We start from the raw sequence: 26,554 nt of genomic DNA on the forward strand, positions 1-26,554 counted from the left end.
TTGCAACCACCACCACCACCACCTTCTGGGGAAATCTGCCGGCATTTTGGTGTGCTGTTCTCCTAACATACAATTTTTGCATGTGATTTGAACCCTCCCTGGCAAGGCTTAACAGAGCGCTAGGACCACCCGCTCAGACCGGAAGAAGCAGCAGCAGCGCCACATGGAGGGTCTGGCTAGAGGGCGCAATACTTGCCTTAGGAGCACAACACTTTCCTTGCCCTGGGTGCTGGCATCCCATGCTAGTGGTGATGACACAACACCACGGCTTCACATTGCACAATCAGTGTTTTACATCACTTCAGTGTTCAAATAAATGGGCAGCAATCTTTCGCAGAGCAGCTTATTGACATCTAAGCAGACAGCAGCTCTGCCAATATGCCAATATGGTCCGAGGCCACCATCTGATTGCAGCCCATCTTGTCCGGAATGGCAAGGAAAGTGGTCGATTCAACATCCTCATTATTGTCTGCCACACTCTCTCAGTGGGATTCAGCTGGAACTTCTCAAAACTGATAGAGCAATCGTAGACTGCAGAGTTAACTGCAGAGTTAGAACGGACCCTGGGAGTCATGTAAACAGCTATATAACTTTTTGTAGACATTAATGCTTGGGTCCCCCCTTCTCCCCCTCTCCCCCTCTGTATTTTTGTTGGAAACTGCCCAGAGTGGCTGGGGCATAAGAAATTATTGTTATCACATACCCTCCAGCAGTTCTCCGATGAAAATAGGGAAGGAAAAGTGAGACATTCTGGGATCAAATCAGAAACCGGGACGGTAAATCTGGGACTGTCCCTGGAAAATAGGGACACTTGGAGGGTCAGATCATCATCATCATCATCATCATGTAGTCCAACCCCCTGCAATGCAGGAATCCCAACTAAGGAAGAGGGATTATGTCTCTGTAGGTAATCACTACCTGATGGAGTCTCAAAGCAGCTAACATTCTCCTTTCCCTTCCTCCCCCACAAGAAACACTCTGTGAGGTGAGTGGGGCTGAGAGACTTCAGAGAAGTGTGACTGGCCCAAGGTCACCCAGCAGCTGCATGTGGAGGAGCGGGGAAGCGAACCCGGTTCACCAGATTACGAGGCCACCGCTCTTAACCACTATACCACGTTGGCTCTCAATAAATCCTTGGCGGAAGGAAGAACTGGTGTCTTGTCCAATGCCAGTGAGTGCTCCTGTTCTAGAAAGCCTGAGGGATACATGTGGCCCTCGGCCTCATTTCATGTACCCTCAGTCTAATTTTAGGTAGGGGGAAGGATGGGAGAAAATGGAATGGCAGGGGAAGGGGAAGGGGATGGCAGAAAGAGTGGCCCCACCCACCACTGGCTGTGGCCCCTCCCACTGCTGGCTTGTGGTTGGGGAAGCTCAGCTCCAGGGGCCAAATGTGGCCCTCTCCATCTGGCCCTTTCCCTGCAGGCAGCACACCTTTCCGAGCCACACACCACACACCCTGTTTTGCATTTTCCTGCAGTGTTTTTCCCGGGCAGTAATGCGAACTTGTACTCTGATAACAGAGAGAGGTGTGTTTTGAGTGTGTAGCTTAGTAAATCTTTCGCTATCTCCAGTTTCGCCTCTGGCCCCCTGGAGATCACCCAGAATGGATTGTGGCCCTCGGATGGAAAGAGGCATTGCAGTCTAGACTTCTTACTTCAGATATTGCTGCTCTATATTCCTATTACCAGGCATGATAAACCGAGATGAGTATTTCAGGAGGCGGCAAATTCGACCTCACATTTTCCTCTTGATCTTATGGATATTGCTCTGCAATTAATAGGTATCTTAGGTTTAGGGCAGCACCCCCCACCTCTACTAATATATACCTTTGATTTTTGTCCCTTCAAGTTATTTCAGCTCATTACGGTGGCTGGAACTTCATGGCTTATAAAAGGTGAAATCAGTGCCTCATCAAATTGTCTAGTTAAGAGAAACGACAAAGGGTATGTCTGATTTATTTTATTTATTTTTTTTAAAAAAAGCTCTTTGAAGTTCTGGCATTTTGTGATCTTTGAAAGCTTTAGGGAAACAGTAACTTTGTGCGGGAGAAGAGAAGGAACGAAAAATGATCATTATTATCAGAAAGTCAAAAAATTCTCAGGAAAAAACAGCAATGAACAGTATCAAGCCATTTAACCAAGGATGTTGTTAAGGGGTGGCCCAGTGCAGAACTGTGTGTGTAAAACCCCAGATCATTTGCACTGGGGGAATCTGCAACCCCTTCCCCCCTTTTTTTTTTAACCCATCACTTGCAGAACAGCTTAATCCCAGCCTAAATTTGCCCCTGTACATATAATTTAGCACATGCAAAGTGTATACAAATTCATGTCCTCGGTCTGTGGCCTGAGATTTTTAAGGATCTAGCGGTATCCTAGCATTGAAGCCTATTTAAGTGAAGAAAGGTCAAGCACTGCATTGATTTAGCACGGAAACGGTGGCGGCACAAGATTTTTGCTGCCTGATGCGGAGGTCAAACATTGACATACGCACACCCAGTGCTTCTGATGCAAACACTTTGAAGAGTCTTGTTGACACCAGTTTCTGCCTTTTATCTATTTCCGTTCCTGATCCACAAGTTAAAAGACCAATGCTGGAGGGGACAATAGACTATGATTTCTTTTCTCACATTCCCGGCAGAGGATGTAGCCTCCCACACCCCACATTTCCTCTGAGACGTCTAAGCTAGCCTGCTGCCCCCAGGTAGAGGACACTCCTTGCCCCCTGACCAGCGATGAAGTAAGACTCCACTGCCACTCCCTTGGGTTTCTGCATGGGGAATGGGCAGGGATGCCCTTTTGTCCTTGGCCTCAGGCATCAGAAAATATTGGGCTGCCTCTTCCTCCTCGCTCTTCCTCCTCATGGGGCAGACGTTGGAGCCTTGTTTGCTCCAGTCAATTGAGTCTTAGGCAAGAGACTTGGAGGGTGAACAATGCGCATTTTTTTAATCATAATTGTTATAAACACTGATTTATAATCCCATGGCCATGTCGTTTTGAAAAGCAGATTCAAGATGCAATTTAGCAGCGTTACCCATGTGCTGATGGAATTAAAGTTCACATTTATTCTTAAGATAACCTTTTCTAAGAAAACAGAACCTTTTCTTTTGGGAATAATAGGATTTGAGATACCCAAACAACATAAAACTTATTGATTGATTGATTGATTGAGAAGCAAAGCCTGATCTTTGTTTTTTAAATATATATTTTTATTGAAGATTTCTTGGTTTACAAAAGTATCTGCAATGTCTCTTTTTTCAAATTACGTTTTCTACAGGTCAGTTTCATTTGCTGAGACATTAGTGTTACATTAGGGACACGGGTGGCGCTGTGGGCAAAACCTCAGCGCCTAGGACTTGCCTATCGTCAGGTCGGTGGTTCGAATCCCCGCGACGGGGTGCGCTCCCGTTGCTTGGTCCCAGCGCCTGCCAACCTAGCAGTTCGAAAGCACCCTTAAGTGCAAGTAGATAAATAGGGACCGCTTAATAGTGGGAAGGTAAACGGCATTTCCGTGTGCTGCGCTGGCTTGCCAGATGCAGCTTGTCACGCTGACCACGTGACCTGGAAGTGTCTTCGGACAGCGCTGGCCCCCGGCCTCTTAAGCGAGATGGGCGCGCAACCCCAGAGTCGGACACGACTGGCCCATACGGGCAGGGGTACCTTTACCTTTAACTGCAGAAAGGGAGGAAGGTTGAAATGGGGTATTGAAATTCAGTGCAAAATTAGTTTGTTTGGTGTGAAATGTAAAATAAAAAATAAATTATAACAAGAAACAGAAAATAAGTTGGTATTTCTTTATGCAGTACCAGACATAGCCCACAGTTTCTCCAGCTTCCAGTTTTTTTTGCTTTAGGTTTTGTTTGTACTATTGCCTCGTTTGCATCTCAGGGATATTATTTTCTAATTCAGACAGACTTCCCCACCCACCCAATTTCTTAACTGCGATCTTCTGTTGGTTCGATAAGGGGATGTGGAATGTTTTAAAAGAACGAAACAGGAAAACCCCACTTGGCTCTCTCATCATTTCCCTCTTTACCCTTATCTCTGCCAGTTTCCATCCCTCTGCATTCTACCTCCTCTTACTCTGAGCACTTCAGCATTTAATAGCTCTTGATAAAGATGTCAGCCTTGAATGTATTTATATAACGGTTCAGACTCAATCACCTTAAATGGTCATTAGTATTCTATCAGCCTCCATTTCCTGTTGATGCGTCTCTTTGTCTTCAGTTAACAATTATTTCTTTGGCAGGATATAAGAGGATGTTTTCAGCATCAACCCAGACGCTATTAAAACACTTATAAAAGTCAAGTGGGGCTGCCTCTCCCCCCCCCCTGCGAAGTTCCTTTGTTTTTTAATGTCTGCAAGGCAGGCAAAATCCAGCAGTTTTCTTCTGACATGGAGAAAGGGAAATGCACTGCCTGCTGGATTTCTGCTTTTTCGTGAGAAAAGGGAAACACGTGTAAGGTAATAATAATAATTTATTATTTATACCCCGCCCATCTGGCTGGGTTTCCCCAGACACTCTGGGCGGCTTCCAACCAAACACTAAAATACAATAACCTATTAAATATTAAAAGCTTCCCTAAACAGGGCTGCCTTCAGATGTCTTCTAAAAGTTTGGTAGTTCTTTTTCTCTTTGACATCTGATGGGAGGGCGTTCCACAGGGTGGGTGCCACCACTGAGAAGGCCCTCTGCCCGGTTCCCTGTAACTTGACTTCTCGTAGTGAGGGAACCACCAGAAGGCCCTCGGCGCTGGACCTCAGTGTCCGGGCAGAATGATGGAGGTGGAGACACTCCTTCATAGCTGCAGAAAGGGACGGAGGTTGAATCACGCAGGCAGAAGATAACCATGTTCTCCTTATACAGGCAAGTACAGGGGTTGGTCTTTCCCAGACTTGTCTAGAGATGCCAAACATTGAACCTGGAACTTTTTGTGGGCAAAGCACCTGCCCTACCATTGAACTACATTCCCACCCTCGAAGGTTAACCATAGGTGCCTGCAGAAGACCTATTGTAATAATTAATAATAATAATTTATTATTTATGCCCGCCCATCTGGCTGGGTTCGCCCAGCCACTCTGGGCGGCTTCCAACAAAATATTAAAAATACATTAAGCTTTGCTTCAACAAAGCTTACGCAGAAGTCAAATTGTATCTGGTCTTTATTGAGCATTTGTTCCATCTGCCGAGCAGTTAAATGGCAAGGGGAATTCATCCTGGCGGGGTCTTTCCATTGGTGATTTGTTCACCCCATGCATTTCCCCGCCACGTTTCAGAAAGCAAAAACAGGCACGGGTTTGTTCGGTGTGTTGTTTTTGTTCATAGAATCATAGAGTTGGGTCCCAAGGGTCATCTAGTCCAGCCCCCTGCAATGCAGGAACGTCAGCTAAAGCATCCATGACAGAGGACTACCCAACCTCTGTTGCCAGAGAACTGCAATTCACTTCAGCTGCACAAACTTAAATCTTCCTTCCTGCAAAATAGTGGCAGTCTGGAAGTGCCCTATAACTACAGTGGTACCTCGGGTTAAGTACTTAATTCGTTCCGGAGGTCCGTTCTTAACCTGAAACTGTTCTGAACCTGAGGTACCACTTTAGCTAATGGGGCCTCCTGCTGCTGCCGCGCCGCCGGAGCACAATTTCTGTTCTCATCCTGAAGCAAAGTTCTTAACCTGAAGCACTATTTCTGGGTTAGCAGAGTCTGTAACCTGAAGGGTATGTAACCTGAGGAACCACTCTATTAGAAATAAAGGCTCCATCTTCAGGTGTGCTATGCAGAACAGTCGAAGCTCATCCCCCCGTGAACTGACCTAGACCCTGCGGTCATCATCTGAGACCCTTCTTCAGGTGCCTCCTTCCACAGGAAGTCCCAAAGGTGGCAACACAAGAACGGGACTTCTCCGCGGTTGCTCAACATTTGCAGAATGCTCTTCCCTGAGAGGCTTGTCTGGTGCCCTCACTATGTAGCTTTGCACACCAGGCGAATAACATTCTATGGCCTTTTAAATGTGTTGCTGGGAGGGGTTTTTTGTCTTGTTTTTGTCTTCGTGTTATTACACATTTCGTGTTTCCATTTTGTATTTTTATGTTGCGAACCGCCCTGCGATCTTTGGTTGGAAGGTGGGATACAGTGGCCTAGCGTGGGGGGTGCAGGGGGGGCCGGCCACACCGGGCGCAACACCTGGGGGTTAGGGTTAGGGGGCGCAAATCCACGGGTTAGGGGGCGCAAATTACTTGCCTTGCCCCGGGTGCTGACAACCCACGCTACGCCACTGGTGGGATACAAATTTAAATGATACAAATTTATAATTTAACAATAATCTCCCAGCCCTAGGGGGATTGAACCTGCAACCTTTTGCATGACGAGCACATTCTCTTCCAGAGTTATCGCCTTTCCCAAGTTTCCTTGCATTTAAAAAAAACCTGTCTTCTTTCATAGTGTGGAATTTTGCAACCACTGTTCAGGGGTTGTTTGGGGTGGTTTTTGGTTGTGTGCCAACAGTACGGCTTCCCTTGAAAGGGACTTGCATTTTGTTCATAATCACAGACTAAGGCTGTGTGCAGTGCTGGATTTACGTATAAGCTAAACAAGCTATTGCTTAGGGCCCCACTCTCTGGGGGTACCCCAAAAAATGTAAAGGGGGAAAACCTGGATGTACAGTTCCAAAATATAAGATAAAAAACAAATAAAATAAAACCTACATACAGCAACAGTGTTTTGTTTTGTGTAGGCTCCTATCGTGTAAGTAATGAGCCCTGCCTGCTAGCCTGCTCCCTAAAATATATTGCTCATTTCTATATCAGTTACTTTGATAAAATACATATTTTGTTATGTGCAAATGGCTTTAGATACCTATTAGGCCCATAAATTACCACATAGCACATATTCAATACAAAAAACAGTGACAATTGGTTGTTGACAAAGGACAGCTGGACATATAAAGGGCCCCATTCCCTTCAGTAGCTTAGGGCCTCATCAAACCTAAATCCAGCCCTGGCTGTGTGCCCTCAACAATGCACATCGAGGTCTTGTTTCTCCTGCCTAGTCCACACACAACCCAGACCCATGGCGTATTTTATGAAGAGCGTTTTCTCCAACCCGTTTCCTTCGAAAAATAAAAGCTCAGTGCGGACTGATCCTGCGTTACCACACAGTGTGTCCATCTGAAAATGGATGGAGGTGGACTCAGCACTGTGGGGTGTGTCCACACCTGCCCAGTGATGTTGTGGGTGGGCATACATCAATATCACAATCACCACTCCCTTCCTTATTCACTGGGGCATGGGTGGTAAGCGAAAGGTATGGATAAGCTAATCAAGGGAAGGGTTTTCAAATATCTATCAGGTTATCATATCCATCTTGGCAGATGGCAGGGACTGGAATTAAACTAGCTTGAAAGCAACAGGTGAGGGATGAGCATGAACATTCCTGAGAAAAACTAATTATTTGCATTGTAAACTGACACAGCCCAGAGGCTACAATTCTGTACTTACCTACTTGAGAGCAATCCCCCCACTAAACTCCACGGGACTTACTTCTGAGTAGACACGTCTAGGATTGTGCTGACAATATCTGGGCTGTGAGAAATTTTTTTGTTGGGGGTTAGTGGTGAAAAGGGACTTGCATATGTTGAGATCAGCCATGAAGGTCTTGGCTCCTGGTTGATTTTCCTACAGAGAACCAGCTGATTCCTCCAGGAACCATTACCCTTTTGAGACGTTCCTGGGGCTCCCTCTGGCGGCCACTTCAACTTGACTTTTGTGCAACCCGGCGAACTGTCCCATGAAGAGCACATCCACCCATTTAAAGAAATAAACACTGCATTTATTTAACGGGGAATATATTGCTTCTCTGGCAGCTTCCCGTTGACATCTGGACCCAATTCAAAACGCTGGTTGTTGAGGACACGTGGAAATTCACAGAGCAAAGAGTGCGGGGAGGGGAGCACACCCACCAAATCCCAATTCCACTGTCCATATCCTTTAAGAACATAAGAAGAGACCCGCTGGATCAGGCCAATGGCCTGCCTAGCTCAGCATCCTGTTCTCACAGGAGCCAACCAGATGCCCCAATGGGAAACCTGTAAGCAGAACCTCAACACAAGAGCCCTGCGATTCCCAGAAACTGGTATTCAGTGGCACGATCCCTCTGACGGTGGAGGCAGAACGCGGCCCAGCAGGTGAGAGAACCTTCTTGGTGACACAGCTTTGCATTCCAGGATTCCTCATAGAATCGCAGAATTGGAAGGGACCGTGAGGGCCATCTTGAGAGTCCCATGGACTGCAAGAAGATGAAACCTCTCCATTCTGTAGGAAATCAGCCCTGAGTGCTCACTGGAAGGACAGATTCTGAAGTATCTGAAGGACAGATACTGAAGCTCCAGTACTTTGGCCACCTCATGAGAAGAGAAGACTCCCTGGAAAAGACCCTGATGTTGGAAAAGATGGAGGGCAGAAGGAGAAGGGGACAACAGAGGATGAAATGGTTGGACAGTGTTCTCGAAGCTACCAGCATGAGTTTGACCAAACTGCGGGAGGCAGTGGAAGACAGAAGTGCCTGGCGTGCTCTGGTCCATGGGGTCACGAAGAGTCGGACATGACTAAACGACTAAACAACAACAACAATGAGGGCCATCTAGTCCAACCATCCTGCAGGTCAGGAATCTTTCGCCCAACGTGGGGCTCAAACCCACAACCCTGAGATGAAGAGTCTCATGCTATACCGGCTGATCCATCTCAGTTGGGATGGCCTCCCCAGGGTCTGTCCACCTGAGGGCTCCATGTGTTGGTAGAAGGGAAGCAAGGTGTTCCACAACACTGTTCACACAAACCTGCTTTAGCAGTTTCTAAAGCTCTGAAGACCCAGCATATGCTTAGAGAGGGTTATCTCTTATTATTTATTAGTTCGGTGGTGTCTCATGATACAAGGGTGCAATTCTGTGCAAACCTACTCAAATATGGAACCATACTGAGTTCAGTGGCACTTACTCCTAGGTAAGTGTGTCAATTGAACTCTTAAGCCTTGTTTTTATCTACAATGTGCATTTTTAGTTCTTCACTTTGCTGCTTTCATCAAGAGTGTAGTGTTTTCATTGTTTCGCTCCCAGATAACTGGTTTCATCTAAGGGTTTGGTTCTGAATTTGCTTATATTCTATTGGACTATTTTAAATCCCTCAGATATTTGGAGAAAACATCTAATGAATCCCACTGAAAAACATAGCACACCCCTTTTGATTGACCTGCCTTCCAAAATGTGATGAGCTGGGGTAGTAAACAGATTCTGGGAATTTTATTTATTCATTCGTTCACAACCTTTCATCAGTTTTGATCCCAGGGCAACTTATAACTCAAGCATTTAATTAAACGAAAATTAGGCCACTGATTTTAAATAAGCTTAAAACAAACCCATTTAACCAGAGCAGCAGGCAGCACCTATCCATTTACTTCTGCTTTTGTCAAATCAACTTTCTTCTAATGGGTGAAGAGATAAGATTTTCAACAGGTGCTAAAAAACCCACCATCACACAACTTGCACCTCTGGGGGGAGCAATAGGCTTACCTCCTGTTGAAAAAAATTAGCAGAGGGACATCATTTATTTATTTATTTATTTATTTATTTATTTATTTATTTATTTCATTTATATACAGTACCACCTGTTCCACCAAGGAGTTCAAGTGCAGGATTCTTCCCTCCCCATTTTATCTGCACAACAACCCTCCGAGGTAGCTTATGCTGAGAGACAGTGACCTTATGCATGCTTCCTCAAAGTCCAGTCAAACCCAATAATGGGTTGCAGCCTCAGAAATCCTGGAAAATCATAGAGTTGTAGAGTTTCAAGGTACTCCAAGGATCATCTAATCCAACCCCTTGCAATGCAAGAATCATCCCTGGGTGGGCTTCTTGAACCACCAACCTGGCTGACAGCCAGACACACTGACCCACTGCACCACAGAAATAAGAACAATTGAATTTAGTGGGATTCACTTCTGAGTTAGACATAATACAGTGATACCTCGGGTTACAAACTTAATTCATTCTGGAGGTCCGTTCTTAACCCGAAACCATTCTTAACCCGAGGCGCACTTTTGCTAATGGGGCCTCCCGCTGCCGCCACACCATAATTTCTGTTCTCATCCTGGGGCAAAGTCTGCAACCCGAGGTACTACTTCTGGGATAGCGGAGTTTGTAACCTGAAGCATTTGTAACCCGAGGTACCACTGTATAGGATTGCATTGTAAGCCAGCAAGGTTTTTTACAGCATGTGTAGCAGTTTGTGTAACTGATTTCCTGTTTGAAGGGAGGGAAGGCTCTGATAACACAGAATTAGTAAAGGCCAATTGCACACAAGTATGCTTAAATAGACGGGATGCGGGTGGCGCTGTGGGTTAAACCACAGAGCCTAGGGCTTGCTGATCAGAAGGTCAGCCATTCAAATCCCTGTGACAGGGTGAGCTCCCGTTGCTCGGTCCCTGCTCCTGCCAACCTAGCAGTTCGAAAGCACATCAAAGTGCAAGTAGATAAATAGGTACCGCTCCGGTGGGAAGGTAAATGGCGTTTCCCTGCGCTGCTCTGGTTCGCCAGAAGCGGCTTAGTCATGCTGGCCACATGACCCAGAAGCTGTACGCCGGCTCCCTCGGCCAATAAAGCGAGATGAGCACCGCAACCCCAGAGTCAGCCACGACTGGACCTAATGGTCAGGGGTCCGTTTACATTTTATGCTTAAATAAGTGGCACTGACGGATGCAGATAATAGTAGGAGAAAATACAGTCGGAGAAGATACAGAGCAACCTCTTTAGAGGCAAATTGACTCTTTTCAACACAGGAGGAGTGGGCTGCCTGTCTTAGAAGCATCCAAAGTTCAAAAGAGCAAGTCCTTGATGGACCAACTTTTCCATCAGGCGAATTGGACCATGATGACTTTAGCATTAAAGACCTAGGAATGGCCCAGTGAGGTTGGCAGGTACTTACAAGACTTTGGGGCACAGGCCCTTGACACAATTTGCCAATGCACTAATTTATATAGCTGCCTCTGGACGAATTAAGGTGGCGGGTTCCTGGGATCTTCACCAGCACTGCAATTTGTAGGCAAAGTAAAAACAGGAACAAAGTCGTTCTAAGAAGGGAGGGAGAGTTGCAGGAAATCAAGGGCTCAGCCCCAGAGACCTGATCCACCCCATAACCACGTCGGACCCATTCTTCTCACAGCAGGTGTTGCAAAGGGAGACCCCCCTAGTGACAGGCAGTGGAGGGGTATTTCAAATCTTGTATGTGGGACAGGAAGAAGCAATGCCCAGATATTCCATCTCCTATCCACAAGAATGGAATTCGGCTTCCAGGGAGTGGAACCAGGCATTTGACTCAGAGTAGCCCTGCAGGCTGTGACTTGCTGGACTTTGGCCCGTCCACGTCAATCAGTTATCCAGTGGAGATAAACCATATGTAGATAACCAGATTTTAAGCCACAAAGTTTCACAAGTGTTTTCTGGTTGACCAAATTCCCTGGGCAGGCTATCTTCTCCTTTTAGACATCTCCCAACATTTATTTGCACCATCAGGAACAGGCTGGTCTTTTCGTTCTCATTCACAGGTAGACATAAGTTCTTCTTGGCTGAGCCATCAACAGCTGACTGAGAACTAAGACTTACACTTGCTCTTCTGATCTGCTGGGGTCCAGTCTCCTGACAGGCACCACCTGTGTGGATTTGCAGCACCCGGCGCAGATGTATTTCAAGAAACACAGGTAAGCACTCCCGGAGATGATGACTGTGACGATGATGATAACGGTGGCACTGAACGCGGGCGATACCGTGTCCTCCAGTACAGAGTGGAGCCCCGCAGTGGCAGAGAAGGTCGGCAGTTCTGTGTTCTCCCCTAAGAATGGAAGAGAAACGTGAGACAGGGTTCGGTCATTCTCTTTAGAATACACTAGGAGTAGAAAACACGCTGGCAAAATTGAATGCAAAAAAGTGGACGCTCAGGTTGCGAACATGATCTGTGTGGGATGCACATTTGCAACCTGCAGTGTTCGCAACCCGCATCTGTGCACACACGGGTTGCAATTCAGGGCTTCTGTGCATGCGCGACTGCTGAAACCCGGAAGAAACCCGTTCTGGTACTTCCAGGTTTCGGCAGTCCGCAACCCGAAATAACACAATCTGAAGTGTCTATAACTCGAGGTATGACTGTATTCCCAACCCTTTGTGGACAACAGGACAGGCAGGTGAGGATCAGGATGGTGCCAAGTCCTTAATGCAAGATTGGGGAACCTCCACATCTTTCTGGACTACAACTCCCATCATCCCTGGTCACTGGCCATGCTGGTTGGGGTTGGTGATGCTGTAACTTCTGGCCACAGGTTCCCCATCCCTGTGCTAAGGCTTAACAGGAGGATGAGGAACCAGAAGTTGTTTGACAGCCAGCATGTGGATGATGGGAGTTGTAGTCCAACAACATTGGGGTGGGGGCACAGGTTTCAAGTCCTTTCCTTAACAGGGTTGCTTAATAAGCAGCCTGTGTTGGGATGAAATTAAAGCAGAAGTCAGAACAGAATTCCTCTATTGAGATAGCAAAGCCAGCTGCTCCCAGCATTGTAATAAAGTTCAGGAAGGTGTGGCAATGACACCTACTGCTCATTTCTAATATATTGGGTGAGATGAATTTAATACAGTAGGCGAGAAGAATCACGGGCTCGCTGATATTTGCCAGCGATGGATGAGCTAGAGAGTCGGCAGCTTTCAGAGTGACCTTAAGAGGTTTCTAATTATCGGTAAGCAGAAACAGAAAAACAGAAACAAAAGGCAGAGAACATAGGTACAGAAGCAGAGCAGGTGAAATTAATCAGTAAACAGGGACAAAATGAGCTCTGTGTGGACAATGTTTCACTGTAGATAAAGCATGCCATCCTCTAAACTCCCCTCTGAATACTATGGTGAACCTCTAAGGTGTTTGTTCTATGTGAGCCTGTTGCCTGGAAAGTAATATTATCATTCATTCAATTTCCAGCTGATCCTTCCTCTGAGATGAGCCCAGGGTGGCAGAGTAATAAAATATTGCAGTTAAGTCTCTCCAAGCCCTGCGTGGAGATCTCTGGGATTGAACCTGGGACCTTGCGCATGCATGCAAAGCAGACTCCCTACGACTGAGCTACGGTGCTTCTCCTAAATGCACATAAAGGAAATGTACATGTTCTATAGCCCCACACCGGTGCACACTAATTTATGGCCTCAAAATGTCACCTTCAGAGGGGCACGCTCAGCCTGCTTTCCCTTGCAGATGAAGAATTAAATGCTAGTGGGTCTGCTCTCGCCTCCATCTCTCTCCTGACCTGTATTCACACGTCATTGCTCAAGCACAACTTCACCTTGAAAGTTCTGTTCCTAACTTTGTGTTATTGAAAATGAAAATGTCGAAGTGACGAACGCAAACTCCAAGCAGAAGTGGGATTAGGAGAACCAGCAGATGAAGGAGAGTCACCGCACAATGGAAATCAGCAAGCGTTATCTTTAGAGTGGAAACAAACTGGAATATATATATATATATTATATATTTTTTATATCCCAGCCACTCTGGGCAGCTCCCAACAGAATTAAAAGCACAATAAAACATCAACCATTAAAAACCTCCCTAAACAGGGTTGCCTTCAGATGTCTTCTAAAAGTCAGGTAGTTGTTTATTTCCTTGATATCTGATGGGAGGGCGCCACTACCGAGAAGGGCCTCTGTCTGGTTCCCTGTAACCTCACTTGTCGCAGTGAGGGAACCACCAGAAGGCCCTCGGAGCTGGACCTCAGTGTCTTGGCTGAACGATGGGGGTGGAGACGCTCCTTCAGGTATACAGGACCGAGGCCATTTAGGGCTTTCAAGGTCAGCACCAACACTTTGAATTGTGCTCGGAAACGTACTGGGAGCCAATTTAGGTCTTTTAGGACTGCTGTTATATGGTCTCGGCGGCCGCTCCCAGTCACCAGTCTAGCTGCCGCATTCTGGATTAGCTGCAGTTTCCGGAAATGGAGCATGTGGATCAGAGATGGGGACCTTTCAGGTTCAAATGCCATATGTCCCCATCCCGGGCTTCTTTATCTGGCCCCTGGGACCTTCAGCAGGCTACACCCCTTACCAGTTCTGTTTCATACCCTCCTTGAACAAAGGTGCCTTTGGACTCTGATCATGTTGGGTGGAAGATAGAGAGAGGAGCAAGAAACAAGCCTATGATACAAAGGTGAAGTTGCTTTGCCCCTTTTTGCCTCTGGTTCCGCCTGCTTTTGCCTCCGTCCCTGCCTGCCACTGGCAGGTGGCCTCTGGAAGACTTCCCAGAATGGAATGTGGCCCTTGGGCTGAAGAATCGTGGAACTGGAAGGGACCACGGGGGTCATCTGGTCTAACCCCTTGCAATTCAGGAATCTTTTGCCCAACGTGGGCTCAAACCCACGACCCTGAGATGAAGAGTCTCATGCTCTGCCAACGGAGCTGTGGTTCCCTGCCCACAGCAAAGGGGGCTGCTATGCAAGGTGTTGAGGGTCCTGACCTGGAGCAAAAAAATGCCAGGCAGCATGAGGATGCAAGGGGCTTAATGCGGCCATACACGGTTCTCCTCTTCCCCCATTTTATCCTCACAACAACTCTGTGAGGTAGGTGAGGTTGAGAGACTGTGACTGACCCCAGGTCACCCAGTAAGCAGGGATTTGAGCTCTGGTCTCCTAGGTCCTAATCCAATGCTTTAACCGCACGGCCTCTCAAAGCCAACTCAGAGAACAAACATGGGCACATTCTGCAACACGCCATTGTGCAATAGTAGCGTGTTAGTGGCAGATTTGTAATGGACCTTCTCACACGCCTCTTTCCGCTTTATGGGCTGTTCTGCATTCTTCCCCCCCACCCCCCGGTTTCACTGCATTACTGCCACCTTGAGGGGCCTGTTCTTGCATTACAATACAACAAAAGCGCAACCAAAAATAAGGCAGAATGTCTATGGTACAGTGGTACCTCTGGATGCAAACGGGATCCATTCCGGAGCCCCATTCACATCCAGAAGCGAACGCAACCCATGTCTGTGGGTCACAATTTGCCACTTCTGTGCATGCGTGTGACGTCATTTTGACCGTCTGCGCATGTGTGAGCGGCGAAACCTGGAAGTAACGTGCTCCGTTATTTCTGGGTCGCCGCAGTGCGCAACCCAAAAATACTTATCCCGAAGCTGCTTCAACCTGAGGTATGACTGTATATAAAATTTACAGGATTTCAGAAGGGAGTTGTGGGGCATCAACTGACTGAAGACAATGCAGTATGCGCTGCCCCCCAAAATATTTGTTGGTTTGTGTAGAGTTGGAAGGGACCCCCGAGAAGAGTCCAACCCTGAAAGCAAAAGTCTCATGCTTTGCCAACTGAGAACTACTGTTGCATTTTTTTAGTCCCAGTTCCTGTTGTATATACACTATTCTGTTCTGCACTCCACTGACCCAAACTCTCAACTCCCAAGGCTGATGAGCAGTCAGTGCACGAGCACCCCTAAAAGGCCAGCCTTTCAAACCATTTTTTTTCCTCACCTCTGCAGTTCACTCACAGCTTGGCCGCTACCACAGTTGAGCTATGCTCCTTTCCCTTCTAAATTTTTCAGTGCTGTGGGCTGAAACTGCCACTGTTTGCTTAAATTGCTGTGCTGGTGTCAGTCACCTGGATCCATCCCTGAGGACTATGTCATTACCCATGAGGTGAATGGAAGTAGCAGAAAACCAAATGCCTCCAAACCAATGCTTACTGAATTTCTTTCTAGGAGCAATCCCTAAGGGTGCCAACTCGGGTTGAAGCAACACACACACACACACACACACACACACACACACACACACACTGTATTTTCCCCTCTATAAGACACCCCCATGTATAAGATGCCCCCTGTTTTGGGGGACTCCAGTTTAAGAAAATGCGGGGAGATACTATCCGTGTATAAGACGAGCCCAGATTTTGAACATTATTTTAGAGTAAAAAAACATAGCCATACATGGAAAAGTACAGTATATATATATCCTGGTACCTATTAAACTTACAAAATCATTACAGTCAAAATCATTACCTCAGGTTAAGTACTTAATTCGTTCCAGAGGTCCGTTCTTAACCTGAAACTGTTCTTAACCTGAAGCACCACTTTAGCTAATGGGGCCTCCTGCTGCTGCCGCGCCGCCGGAGCCCGGTTTTTGTTCTTATCCTGAAGCAAAGTTCTTAACCTGAAGCACTATTTCTGGGTTAGCGGAGTGTGCAACCTGAAGTGTATGTAACCTGAAGCGTATGTAACCCGAGGTACCACTATAGTCCATCTGCCAGCAATTCTTTAGCTGTGATTCCTTCACTGGAGGTGGTTGGACTGTATGATCCTTTGAGTCCCTTCCAACTCTACAATTCTGTTGACATCAGACAGGCACCTTAACTATACTGCCTACTAAAAACTTTTCAAGACCCACGGTTTAGTTACACTTCTTTTCAAATTTGTTTTAAAATGTTTTATGGGCTTTATGTCAATGTTTTTAAATGGCTGTTATGTTTTGGTCGTGCTTTATGTATCATCGAGCCCGTACAATGCTTGGAGGTTGTTGTTGTTGTTTAAGTGATTAATAATTTTATTTTTAAAAAGATCAATCAATCTGCTTCATCACACCTCCTCTCACCAGCTGACCAGAACTTACTCACCAGGGCAGGACTCGAACCAATGGCTTCAAGTTACGAGAAAGGAGATTCTGACTACACATCAGGAAGAACTTTCTGACAGTAAGAGCTGTTCGACAGAGGAAAGGTTGTAGACCTCCTTGGAGGCTTCTAAGCAGAGGTTGGATGGCCATCTGTCAAGGATGCTTTAAGAGGGTCGCTCATTAAAGATTTCCCCTGACCTACTTCCAGTTATCGTAGGAGGATGAAATTGCACATGTACCGTATTTTTTGCCCTATAGGACGCACTTTTCCCCTCCAAAAATGAAGGGGAAATCTGGGTGCGTCCTATGGGATGAATGCAGGCTTTTGCTGAAGCTTGGAGAGCGAGAGGGGTTGGTGCGCACCGACTCCTCTCGCTCTCCAGGCTTCAGGAAGACATCCGCAGCCTAGGCAGCCCTGCAGGAGTTCCCACAAGGCTGTCTAGGCTGCGGATAGCAGCTTGCTTCCCGGAGCACCAGGGGCGCTGAAAGTAGAACGCCCGGCGCTTCGGGAACATGTCCGCAGCCTAGGCATAGCAGCCTGCCGCTCGGCGTGATAGGCGCCCTGAAGCAGAGCGCCCCTCGCGCTGGGCAGACATCCGTAGCGTGTTGGAGCCCTGCGGGAGTTCCCCGCAGGGCTCCCCACGCTGCTGGTAGCAGCCTGCCGCCCGGTGCGAGGAGCGCCCTGAAGCAGAGCGCCCCACCTGCCTGGCAGACATCCGCAGCGTGTTGGAGCCCTGCGGGAGTTCCCCGCAGGGCTCCCCACGCTGCGGATAGCAGCCTGCCGCCCCGCGCGCCGGACAGACATCGGCCAGCCCCACAAGCTCGGGGGACAGCAAGGAGGCGCAGCGCCGCCATCCCGCTGTTCCTCGACCTGGTTCGGTTTCCCCGACCTGGTTTTTTGGGGGAAAACTAGGTGCGTCCTATGGGACGGAGCATCCTATGGGACGAAAAATATGGTATATACATCTCTCCATAGGTAACGTGGTAATTTGTAGCTCTGAACTCCTAACAGTTTCTCTGTTACGGGTGCTAACGGGTGAGCAACGTCTGATAATGGAACCAGTTGAATGCAGTGTTATTTTTGAAGGGCAAGCTTTTTCCAGACAATGAAATGCTGATTTCTAAGGTCAAGTTGTTGCTTCTGAGGCAACCTGCTGACTTCTACAGATGAGGTCTTGCTGGTAGCTATGTAGAGAATTGAGGCTTTTGAATTATGGTGCTGGAGGAGACTCTTGAGAGTCCCATGGACTGCAAGATGATCAAACCTATCCATTCTTAAGGAAATCAGCCCTGAGTGCTCACTGGAAGGACAGATCCTGAAGCTGAGGCTCCACTACTCTGGCCACCTCATGAGAAGATAAGAATCCTTGGAAAAGACCCTGATGTTGGGAAAGATGGAGGCCACAATGAGAATGGGAGGACAGAGGACGAGATGGTTGGACAGTGTTCTCGAAGCTACCAGCATGAGTTTGACCAAACTGCGGGAGGCAGTGGAAGACAGGAGTGCCTGGTGTGCTCTGGTCCATGGGGTCACGGACACTACTAAATGACTAAACAACAACAACAACAACAACATGTAGAGAAGGACTAATAACTGTGCCCAGTTTCGTTTGTCTCTGTCCACGGAAAGTATGTCAGGGGAAATCTTTAATGAATGCCCCTCGTAGCTGAGATTCCTGAATTGCAGGGGGTTGGACTAGATGACCCTTGGTCCCCTTCCAACACTACAATCCTATGATTCTCTGATTCTGACCACAGTTACAAATCCAGAAGCTGAGCAGCTGGGCTTGGAGATGAGATGAGCATCAGGTCCCCATTGCACAGATCTTGCCTTCCAGATGTGTCTCTGCCCGGGAGAAACTTCTTTCTTCCCCATAAGACAAAGTGACAACCAGCAACTAGTAAAATAAATTATTGCCATCTTACTGATGAATAATGCAATGCTGATTTTTAAAGGCCTTTATTTTGACTGGAGGGGAAAGGGAAACTGCTTCAAATACATGTTTCTGAAGAGGACCCATCTATGCCAGACTGACACCTCCTGAATGGAATCAAAGAACATTGTTTCGTGGCTTGCTCTTAAAATAAATGTTGTCTTTGGAACATATCTTTGTTTAAGAGTCAAGAGGGAAAAGAAAAAAAGGGAGGAACCTGTGCACATCAGCGGTTCAGACACCTAGATAAAATAATAATAATATTAATCCTCTGCTACAGGCAGTTTTCTATGTTCAATATTAAAAGCAGAATAAAATTAAAATGTCAGGAAAGAAGGGAGGGGGAATGTAACCAGTGAAGTATTTTTGCCAGCCAGCCAGCAAGGTTTTGTTTTGTTTTTAAATTTCATTTTTTCTTTTTACAATTATTTTAATGAAAAGGAAAGAAAAAAAACCTTTATACAATGGCTCTACAATGCCAAATCCTCCTCAACGCCCCGACCCCACTTTCCGCAGTGACTTATTTTGTATTTTTTACCTATTTACTAATTTCCCTTTCGTATCCCCTTTAAAGCCAGCAAGGGGTGTGTGTTTTTTTTGTGTTGTTGTTTTTAAATGGCATTCAGCCAGCCAGCAAGGTTTCGAATGCCATTTTTAAAAAGCCTTTTTAAAAAACCCGTCAACCATGAAACCTAACAAACCAAAGCGATTAGAAGCTTTCATTCCCGTTATGTGCTTCTACCCTAAAAGCTATCTAATGGCTTGCTTATTGAGGTGTGCTATGTGAATTTTATTTATTTAGTTAGTTTTTAATTTAATCAGGGTGTGCTACATGCATTTAATTTGGGGTTGTGTGTGTATATATATATATATATATATGCAGGTTTTGGTGTCTTCGGGTGTCTTCCCGTGTAAGAGTCGGGGTGTCTGTGCGACGTTTCGACGAGGTCTCACTCGTCATCTTCAGGCTGGTGCTTTCGGCTTCTTGTTACTGGAACAGAGCAGAGTCTGGTGTTTGAGTTCCTATAAAAACTCACCTATGATTCAATACAGTTGCCAGAGCATAGGCAATCGTAATTAGGCTGTCCCTGTACAGATAGGGGTACAGCTGGGCTGCCAGCTGAAGCTGATGAAAGGCACTCTGCACCACTGAGGCCACATTGCAGTAATCTAAGCTAGAGGTTATATATATATATATATATATATATATATATATATATATATATGCTTTCGTAGATTTTCACGGGTACAGGAATGCAGGTTTTGGTGTCTTCGGGTGTCTTCCCGTGTAAGAGTCGGGGTGTCTGTGCGACGTTTCGACGAGGTCTCACTCGTCATCTTCAGGCTGGTGCTTTCGGCTTCTTGTTACTGGAACAGAGCAGAGTCTGGTGTTTGAGTTCCTATAAATACTGTTGAGGGGTGTGGTGTATAGCCTCCAACGTTCTGGGCAGAGAGGAAGTTCCTAGATTAGTGTGCCTTTTCTTCTTTTGTTCCTTAATTACTTGAGGGATATCTTGGGTGATTTCATGAGTGATATTCTGAATACCACTGGGTGGGTCATTAAGTGTAGATTAGTTGCTAAAGCTTTCGTGTCTTGACCTCTTGAGCTCTTGACCTCTTGAGGCACAAAACCACAGCTCGCCCCTATACACGAAGCCAAGCCAGAGCACAACTAAATGCAGCACAGGCAAACTCGCCAGCACCTAGTGAGAGTCACAACTAAGAAGAAAGTTAAAGCTGGGTCTCCTCTGGAAGCAATAAGACTGCTAATTTCTAATGCTTTATTCTATATATATATATATATATATATATATATATATATATATATATATGCAGGTTTTGGTGTCTTCGGGTGTCTTCCCGTGTGGGAGTCGGGGTGTCTGTGCGACGTTTCGGCGAGGTCTCACTCGTCGTCTTCAGGCTGGTGCTTTCGGCTTCTTGTTGCTGGAACAGAGCAGAGTCTGGTGTTTGAGTTCCTATAAATACTGTAGAGGGGTGTGGTGTATTTGTAGGAACTCAAACACCAGGCTCTGCTCTGTTCCAGTGGCGGGAGGCCGAGGGCACCGGCCTGAAGATGACGAGTGGGACCTCGTCGAGGCGTCGCACAGACACCCCGACTCTTACACGGGAAGACACCCGAAGACACCAAAACCTGCATTCCTGTACCCGTGACAATCTACGAAAGCATATATATATATATATATATATATATATATATATATATATATATATATATATATATAACCTCTAGCTTAGATTACTGCAATGTGGCCTCAGTGGTGCAGAGTGCCTTTCATCAGCTTCAGCTGGCAGCCCAGCTGTACCCCTATCTGTACAGGGACAGCCTAATTACGATTGCCTATGCTCTGGCAACTGTATTGAATCATAGGTGAGTTTTTATAGGAACTCAAACACCAGACTCTGCTCTGTTCCAGTAACAAGAAGCCGAAAGCACCAGCCTGAAGATGACGAGTGAGACCTCGTCGAAACGTCGCACAGACACCCCGACTCTTACACGGGAAGACACCCGAAGACACCAAAACCTGCATTCCTGTACCCGTGAAAATCTACGAAAGCATATATATATATATATATATACACACACACACATATACAGTGGTACCCCGCAAGACGAACGCCTCGCAAGACGGAAAACCCGCTAGACGAAAGGGTTTTCCGTTTTGGAGGCGCTTCGCAAAATGAATTTCCCTATGGGCTTGCTTCGCAAGACGAAAGCCCATAGGGAAATCTCCGGGGACCTCTTTTAAATGCTAGCGGTGGGGAGCAAAGCCTTTCCCCCCCCTTCAGAAGAGGTCCAGGAAGGCTGGCGGGGGCCGAAAGGCTTTGCTCCCCAGCGCCAGCATTTTAAAAGCAGTCCGGGATAGCAGGGAAGCGCTTCCCGCTATCCCGGACGGCTTTGGAAGGCAGGAGAGGCATGCCGGCAAGTCTCCGCCAGCAGCGGCACCACTGCCGCTGTTGGCGGAGCGCTCCGCGAAGCCTGCGCGTGCTAATGTCAGCGCGCGCAGGCTTCGGCATGCCGGCAGAGGTCCGCGAAGCCTTGGCCGGACAGCTTTTGAAGGCAGGCGGGGGGAGCAAAGACTTTCGCCCCCGCCAGCCTTCAGAAGAGGTCCAGGACCTCTTCTGAAGGCTTGCGGGGGGCAAAAGTCTTTGTCCCCCCTGCCTGCCTTCCCAGGGGCTTTTAAATCGCCCCGGACAGCGGAGAAGTCCTCCGCTGTCCCGGGGCGATTTTAAAATGCCGCCCGCCAGCATTTTAAGATCGCCCCGGACAGCGGAGAAGTCCTCCGCTGTCCCGGGGTTTTTTAAAATGCTGGGGGTGGGAAGAAAAGCCCTTGTCCCCCCCCCCAGCCTTCAGAAGAGGTCCGGGGACAGACTTCCCCGGACCTGGTCTGAAGTCGGTTTCCCTAGGAACACATTAATTGATTTTCAATGCATTCCTATGGGAAACCGTGCATCGCAAGACGAAAAACTCGCAAGAAGAAGAAACTTGCGGAACGAATTAATTTCGTCTTGCGAGGCACCACTGTATATATATATAGTTGCTGTTTCTCCATTTGGAGCTTGCTTAAGCCTGTGTTTCCCAACCGGTGTTCCGCGGCACACTAGTGTGCCGCGAGACGTTGCCTGGTGTGCCGTGGGAGGGAGGCGGGCGAGGCGGGTGGCGAGAGGCGGGGCGGCGGCAGCGAGGAGAGGCCGCCCAGCGCGGGGCTCTCACCGTCTGCCTGCCTGGCTGCCTGCGTGGCGCTGACGTCACGGGGCTGTAACGTGCCCCACATAGGCACACGCGGGGCGGTGAGCGAGCTCCCTCCCACATCCCATCGCCGGCTCTGCACCAGGCGATAGAGCTTGGCGAAGTCGCTGCGCTGGAAGGCCAGCAGCGTGCGCGCCTTGGCCAGGCTCTCGCCCGCCTGTGCCTCCAGGCACGGCGCCTCGGCGTCGGGCGGCAGCGAGCCCAGGAAGCGGCCCAGCCGGCCGGGGTCGCCCGCCTGCAGCAGCACCTCGCACACGCACAAGACCTGCTCCGCCGAGAAGCGTGGCGAGCGCGGAGGATCGGGCGCGGCGGAGGCCAGCCCCGCACTTGGAGAGGACGCAGCAGCCGTCGCCAAACCCGATCCTCCTCCTTCTGCTCTGCCGCCGTCCTCTGGCTCTCGGCCGGGAGGAGCCTGCGGCGACGGGGCGGGCGCCGAAGTTGGCGCGCCTCCTTGGCAGCGCCTTCGTCCTCCTCCTCCTGCCTCTGCTCTCCTCCGGCGGCGGGGGCACGCCGCTCTCCTCCGGCGGCGGGGGGGCTTGGCGGGGCCCGCGGGGAAGGAGGCCATGTTCGCGGTGCGCGGGATCACGGTGCGCGGGATCACGGCCCCCCTCGCCCGCCTCCGGCCCGCTCCCCTCCCCCTGCGCACTGCCCTAGCCGTGCGGGTCTCCTCCCCCTGCGCCGCCGTCCCCTTTCCACATCCTAGGAGCCGCGGTCCGCCTACCGCCCCCGGGCCGTGGCGCGGCTCCCAGCCCGGGCTGGCCTCCGCCTCCTGGGACGCGTGCCCACCCCCGCGGCCCCCAAAACTTCGGAGCAACTCTCCAGACGCTTCTCCCCCGCTTCGGTCTCCCTCCTTTCCACTTCTCTTCCTCCCTTCCTTCCCTCTTTCTTTCTCTTTCTCTCCCACCCGCCTTTCCTTCTATTAACTTTCCTTTCCCCTCCCTTCATCCTTCCTACTTTTACTCCTGGGCTCCTCCCCCCTTTGCGCAGCCACAAATCAATCTCTCTCTCTTTTCCCCCCTCTCTCTCTTCTTTGCTCAGACGCAAAAAAGCGCCGCTTTTTGGAAATCCGGACTACTGTCCCCGCTGAAACGATACTTTAAAAAAGGAAGAACCCACTGGCTCTTATTTCTGTTTAAAGCAGTAGATCCCGAACTCTTTTGGCCCACTGCCCCCTTGGTTCCACATCCCCCAGTGTCCCCTATGCTTACTCTATAGAAAGCATTACAGGGGTTAACGCGGCTCGCTAAGGAAGATATTAATAGAATTCTGCATTTGGGGGGAGACCCTAACAGTCATCTACCATTACCTTCTATGCTGTTACTATTTTTTTTTTTTTTTACATAAGTAAAAAGTGACCTTTCCCCATCTGGCATGGTGGTGTGCCTCGAGATTTTTTTCATGAAACAAGTGTGCCTTTGCCCAAAAAAGGTTGGGAAACACTGGCTTAAGCTACTCTCCCCATACATTGCAGCTCTCCGAAGCTTTTCAATTGTGTCATCTGGCTGCTGGATGGAGATTCAGGATAAGCAGCATATCATCATCAAGTGTACCCCGCCCCCCCCCGGAATTACTGCAATTGGGTTCTATCCCAGCTAATGCTAGAATGATAACACTGCAATTTCATACAACTTACGCTAATGCCTGCCCAAATCTGCCATGCTAAATTGCAGAATGGTGTCATTATCCGAGCTGTTTTAATATTTTTAATATTTAAGTTTTGACAATAAAAAGTTTAGAAAGATAGAAAAAGCAAAAAAAGCATAAAAGATACAAAGTTATAAAATACAAAAATACAGACATTAAACACACAAAAAGAAATAGGGGAAAACACATATGGGGAAAAAAGGACAAAAATTCCCTCTTTCTTGATTTCTCCTCTCTAGTTAACTTATTTTCCTGACTTCCTCATGTCTCCCACTTTTGTATCCCTTTTAGAAGTTGGTTCAGCAAATTCATGTCCTATTAATTTGTCTATTATTAATCCAATCTTACATTTTACCTTGTTGCTAGAACCCCTGCAATTCATTTCAATGTCCTCAACATTCAAAAATTTTACAATATTTCTGCAAATAAATTTTAAATTTCCTCCAATCTTCTTCCACCGACTCTTCTCCCTGGTCTCGGATTCTGCCAGTCATTTCCGCCATCTCCATATAGTCTATTAGTTGCATCTGCCATTCTTCCAAGGTGGGTAGGTCTTGTGTCTTCCAATGCTTTGCGGTGAGAATTCTTGCTGCTGCTGTAGCGTACATAAAAAAAGTTCTATCCTTCTTTGACACCAATTGGCCAACTATGCCCAGGAGAAAGCTGTTATAAGCGGTTTTGGCAGAATATATTATTTATATATACACGCAGCAGGCGACACCAGTATTTTTTAGGCCTGTGGGCACATGAGCCCAGCCTTGGCTGGGGAGGGTGGGGTATAAATAAAAAAATATTATTATTATTATTATTTCTCTTCTCCACACCGCACCCACGAGGGACAGTGTGTGTGCATGCACTTCACTTTTCTGAGGGATACGGGCAAAAGTGAGATCCAACAGAATGAATCTGAGCCTTGAAGAAGAAGAAGAGTTTGGATTTGATATCCCGCTTTATCACTACCCTAAGGAGTCTCAAAGGGGCTAACATTCTCCTTTCCCTTCCTCCCCCACAACAAACACTCTGTGAGATGAGTGAGGCTGAGAGACTTCAAAGAAGTGTGACTAGTCCAAGGTCACCCAGCAGCTGCATGTGGAGGGGCGGGGAAGCGAACCCGGTTCACCAGATTACGAGTCCACCGCTCTTAACCACTACATCGCTCTGGCTGTCCTAACAAAACACCATAGAGCTGAAAGAGGAAGTAGGAAAGAGCGTCACTCTTCCAACTTCCTCCTTAAGCTCTTAAATCCATTTTAATGGAGAAAAAGGAAGCAAGCTCACCGCTTCACAACCAAGGGGAAGCAGGAGGGTGAGGGGGCTCAGGGTTTTTGAGGGGACCACAGATAGACTTAATGATAATAATAATTTTATTATTTATACCCCGCTCATCCGGCTGGGTTGCCCCAGTCATTCTGGGTGGCTAAAATGTTTTGTGGCCTCTTTTAATGAAAACCAGATGGCTGTATTTCAGAGTGTGTCAGGAACGACGCAAACTAGTAACAACTGGAACTAACGCTGCAATGCAAACCTGCCCATGAACACAAACCATTTGGGTTTTGACATATATCCAGAATGGACCAATGGTGGGAGTTGGGAGCAGCCTCACCAATGCAAATATGCGTAAAGAGGGTTTTAGACTCACTGAACTGAAGGAACATGAATAACTCAGTGGTAGAGAATCTGTTTTGCAAACAGAAAGTCCCAGGTTCAACCTCTAGCTGGGCTGGAAGAGAAGAAACCATGGAGAGCCATTGCCAGTCAACCAAGGGTGTCGGACGCCCAGCCAGATGGGTGGGGTATTATTATTATTATTATTATTATTACTCCTACTACAATGGTACCTCGGGTTACATACGCTTCAGGTTACAGACGCTTCAGATTAGACTCCGCTAACCCAGAAATACTACCTCGGGTTAAGAACTTTGCTTCAGGATGAGAACAGAAATCGTGCTCTGGCGGCGCGGTAGCAGCGAGAGGCCCCATTAGCTAAAGTGGTGCTTCAGGTTAAGACCAGTTTCAGGTTAAGAATGGACCTCCAGTACGAATTAAGTACTTAACCAGAGGTACCACTGTATTATTACTGCTGCTACTCAGTTTAAGGTAGTCCTATGTTCTTATGAATTGAGACGGACTTCTGTGTAAATCAATACCATATTGCATGCCTGTCCACGTGGCTTCTCTGAAAGGTGTTATCTCATCCTAGCCCCACTACCACAAATACCCTGACCATAGGTGGGCTTAAAAAAAACAACCCCAAAAAACATGAGACCAGGCCTTGGGCAATCTAGTCAGATGGGCAGGGTACAAATAATAACATTATTATTATCGCATTCAAGCTTTTATATTATTGCACATCTCGGAGTAGTGCAAGATTCCAAGGGTTCCAAGCGCTAACTCTGGGTTCATGTTTCCTTTGCAATGAGAGGCAGCAAATACTGTGGGTGTGTTTATGATATACAGCTTATTTACACATATATACAACCTGAGCCTATGTAGGGCTTCACAGCATTAACACCCCAAAGAGGATTTTTT

General features: G+C 47.6%; 1 protein-coding gene across 1 annotated transcript in view; it reads right to left on the reverse strand.

The window, feature by feature from the left end:
- Nucleotides 1–8,434: 8,434 nt before the first annotated feature.
- The window catches only part of LOC309531572 (uncharacterized protein), a gene marked incomplete at its 5' end in the record, with an annotated part of 57,137 nt that continues 39,017 nt past the window's right edge, over nucleotides 8,435–26,554 (reverse strand). Inside the window, one exon of the mRNA XM_082221164.1 lies at nucleotides 8,435–11,871. Within this exon, the coding sequence (XP_082077290.1) occupies nucleotides 11,642–11,871 (230 nt within the window). The 3' untranslated portion in view covers nucleotides 8,435–11,641. The remainder of the gene's footprint in view (nucleotides 11,872–26,554) is intronic.

This window comes from Podarcis vaucheri (assembly GCF_965113315.1).
Source record: "Podarcis vaucheri genome assembly, chromosome: 4".
In the NCBI taxonomy this organism is placed as follows: Eukaryota; Metazoa; Chordata; class Lepidosauria; order Squamata; family Lacertidae; genus Podarcis; species Podarcis vaucheri.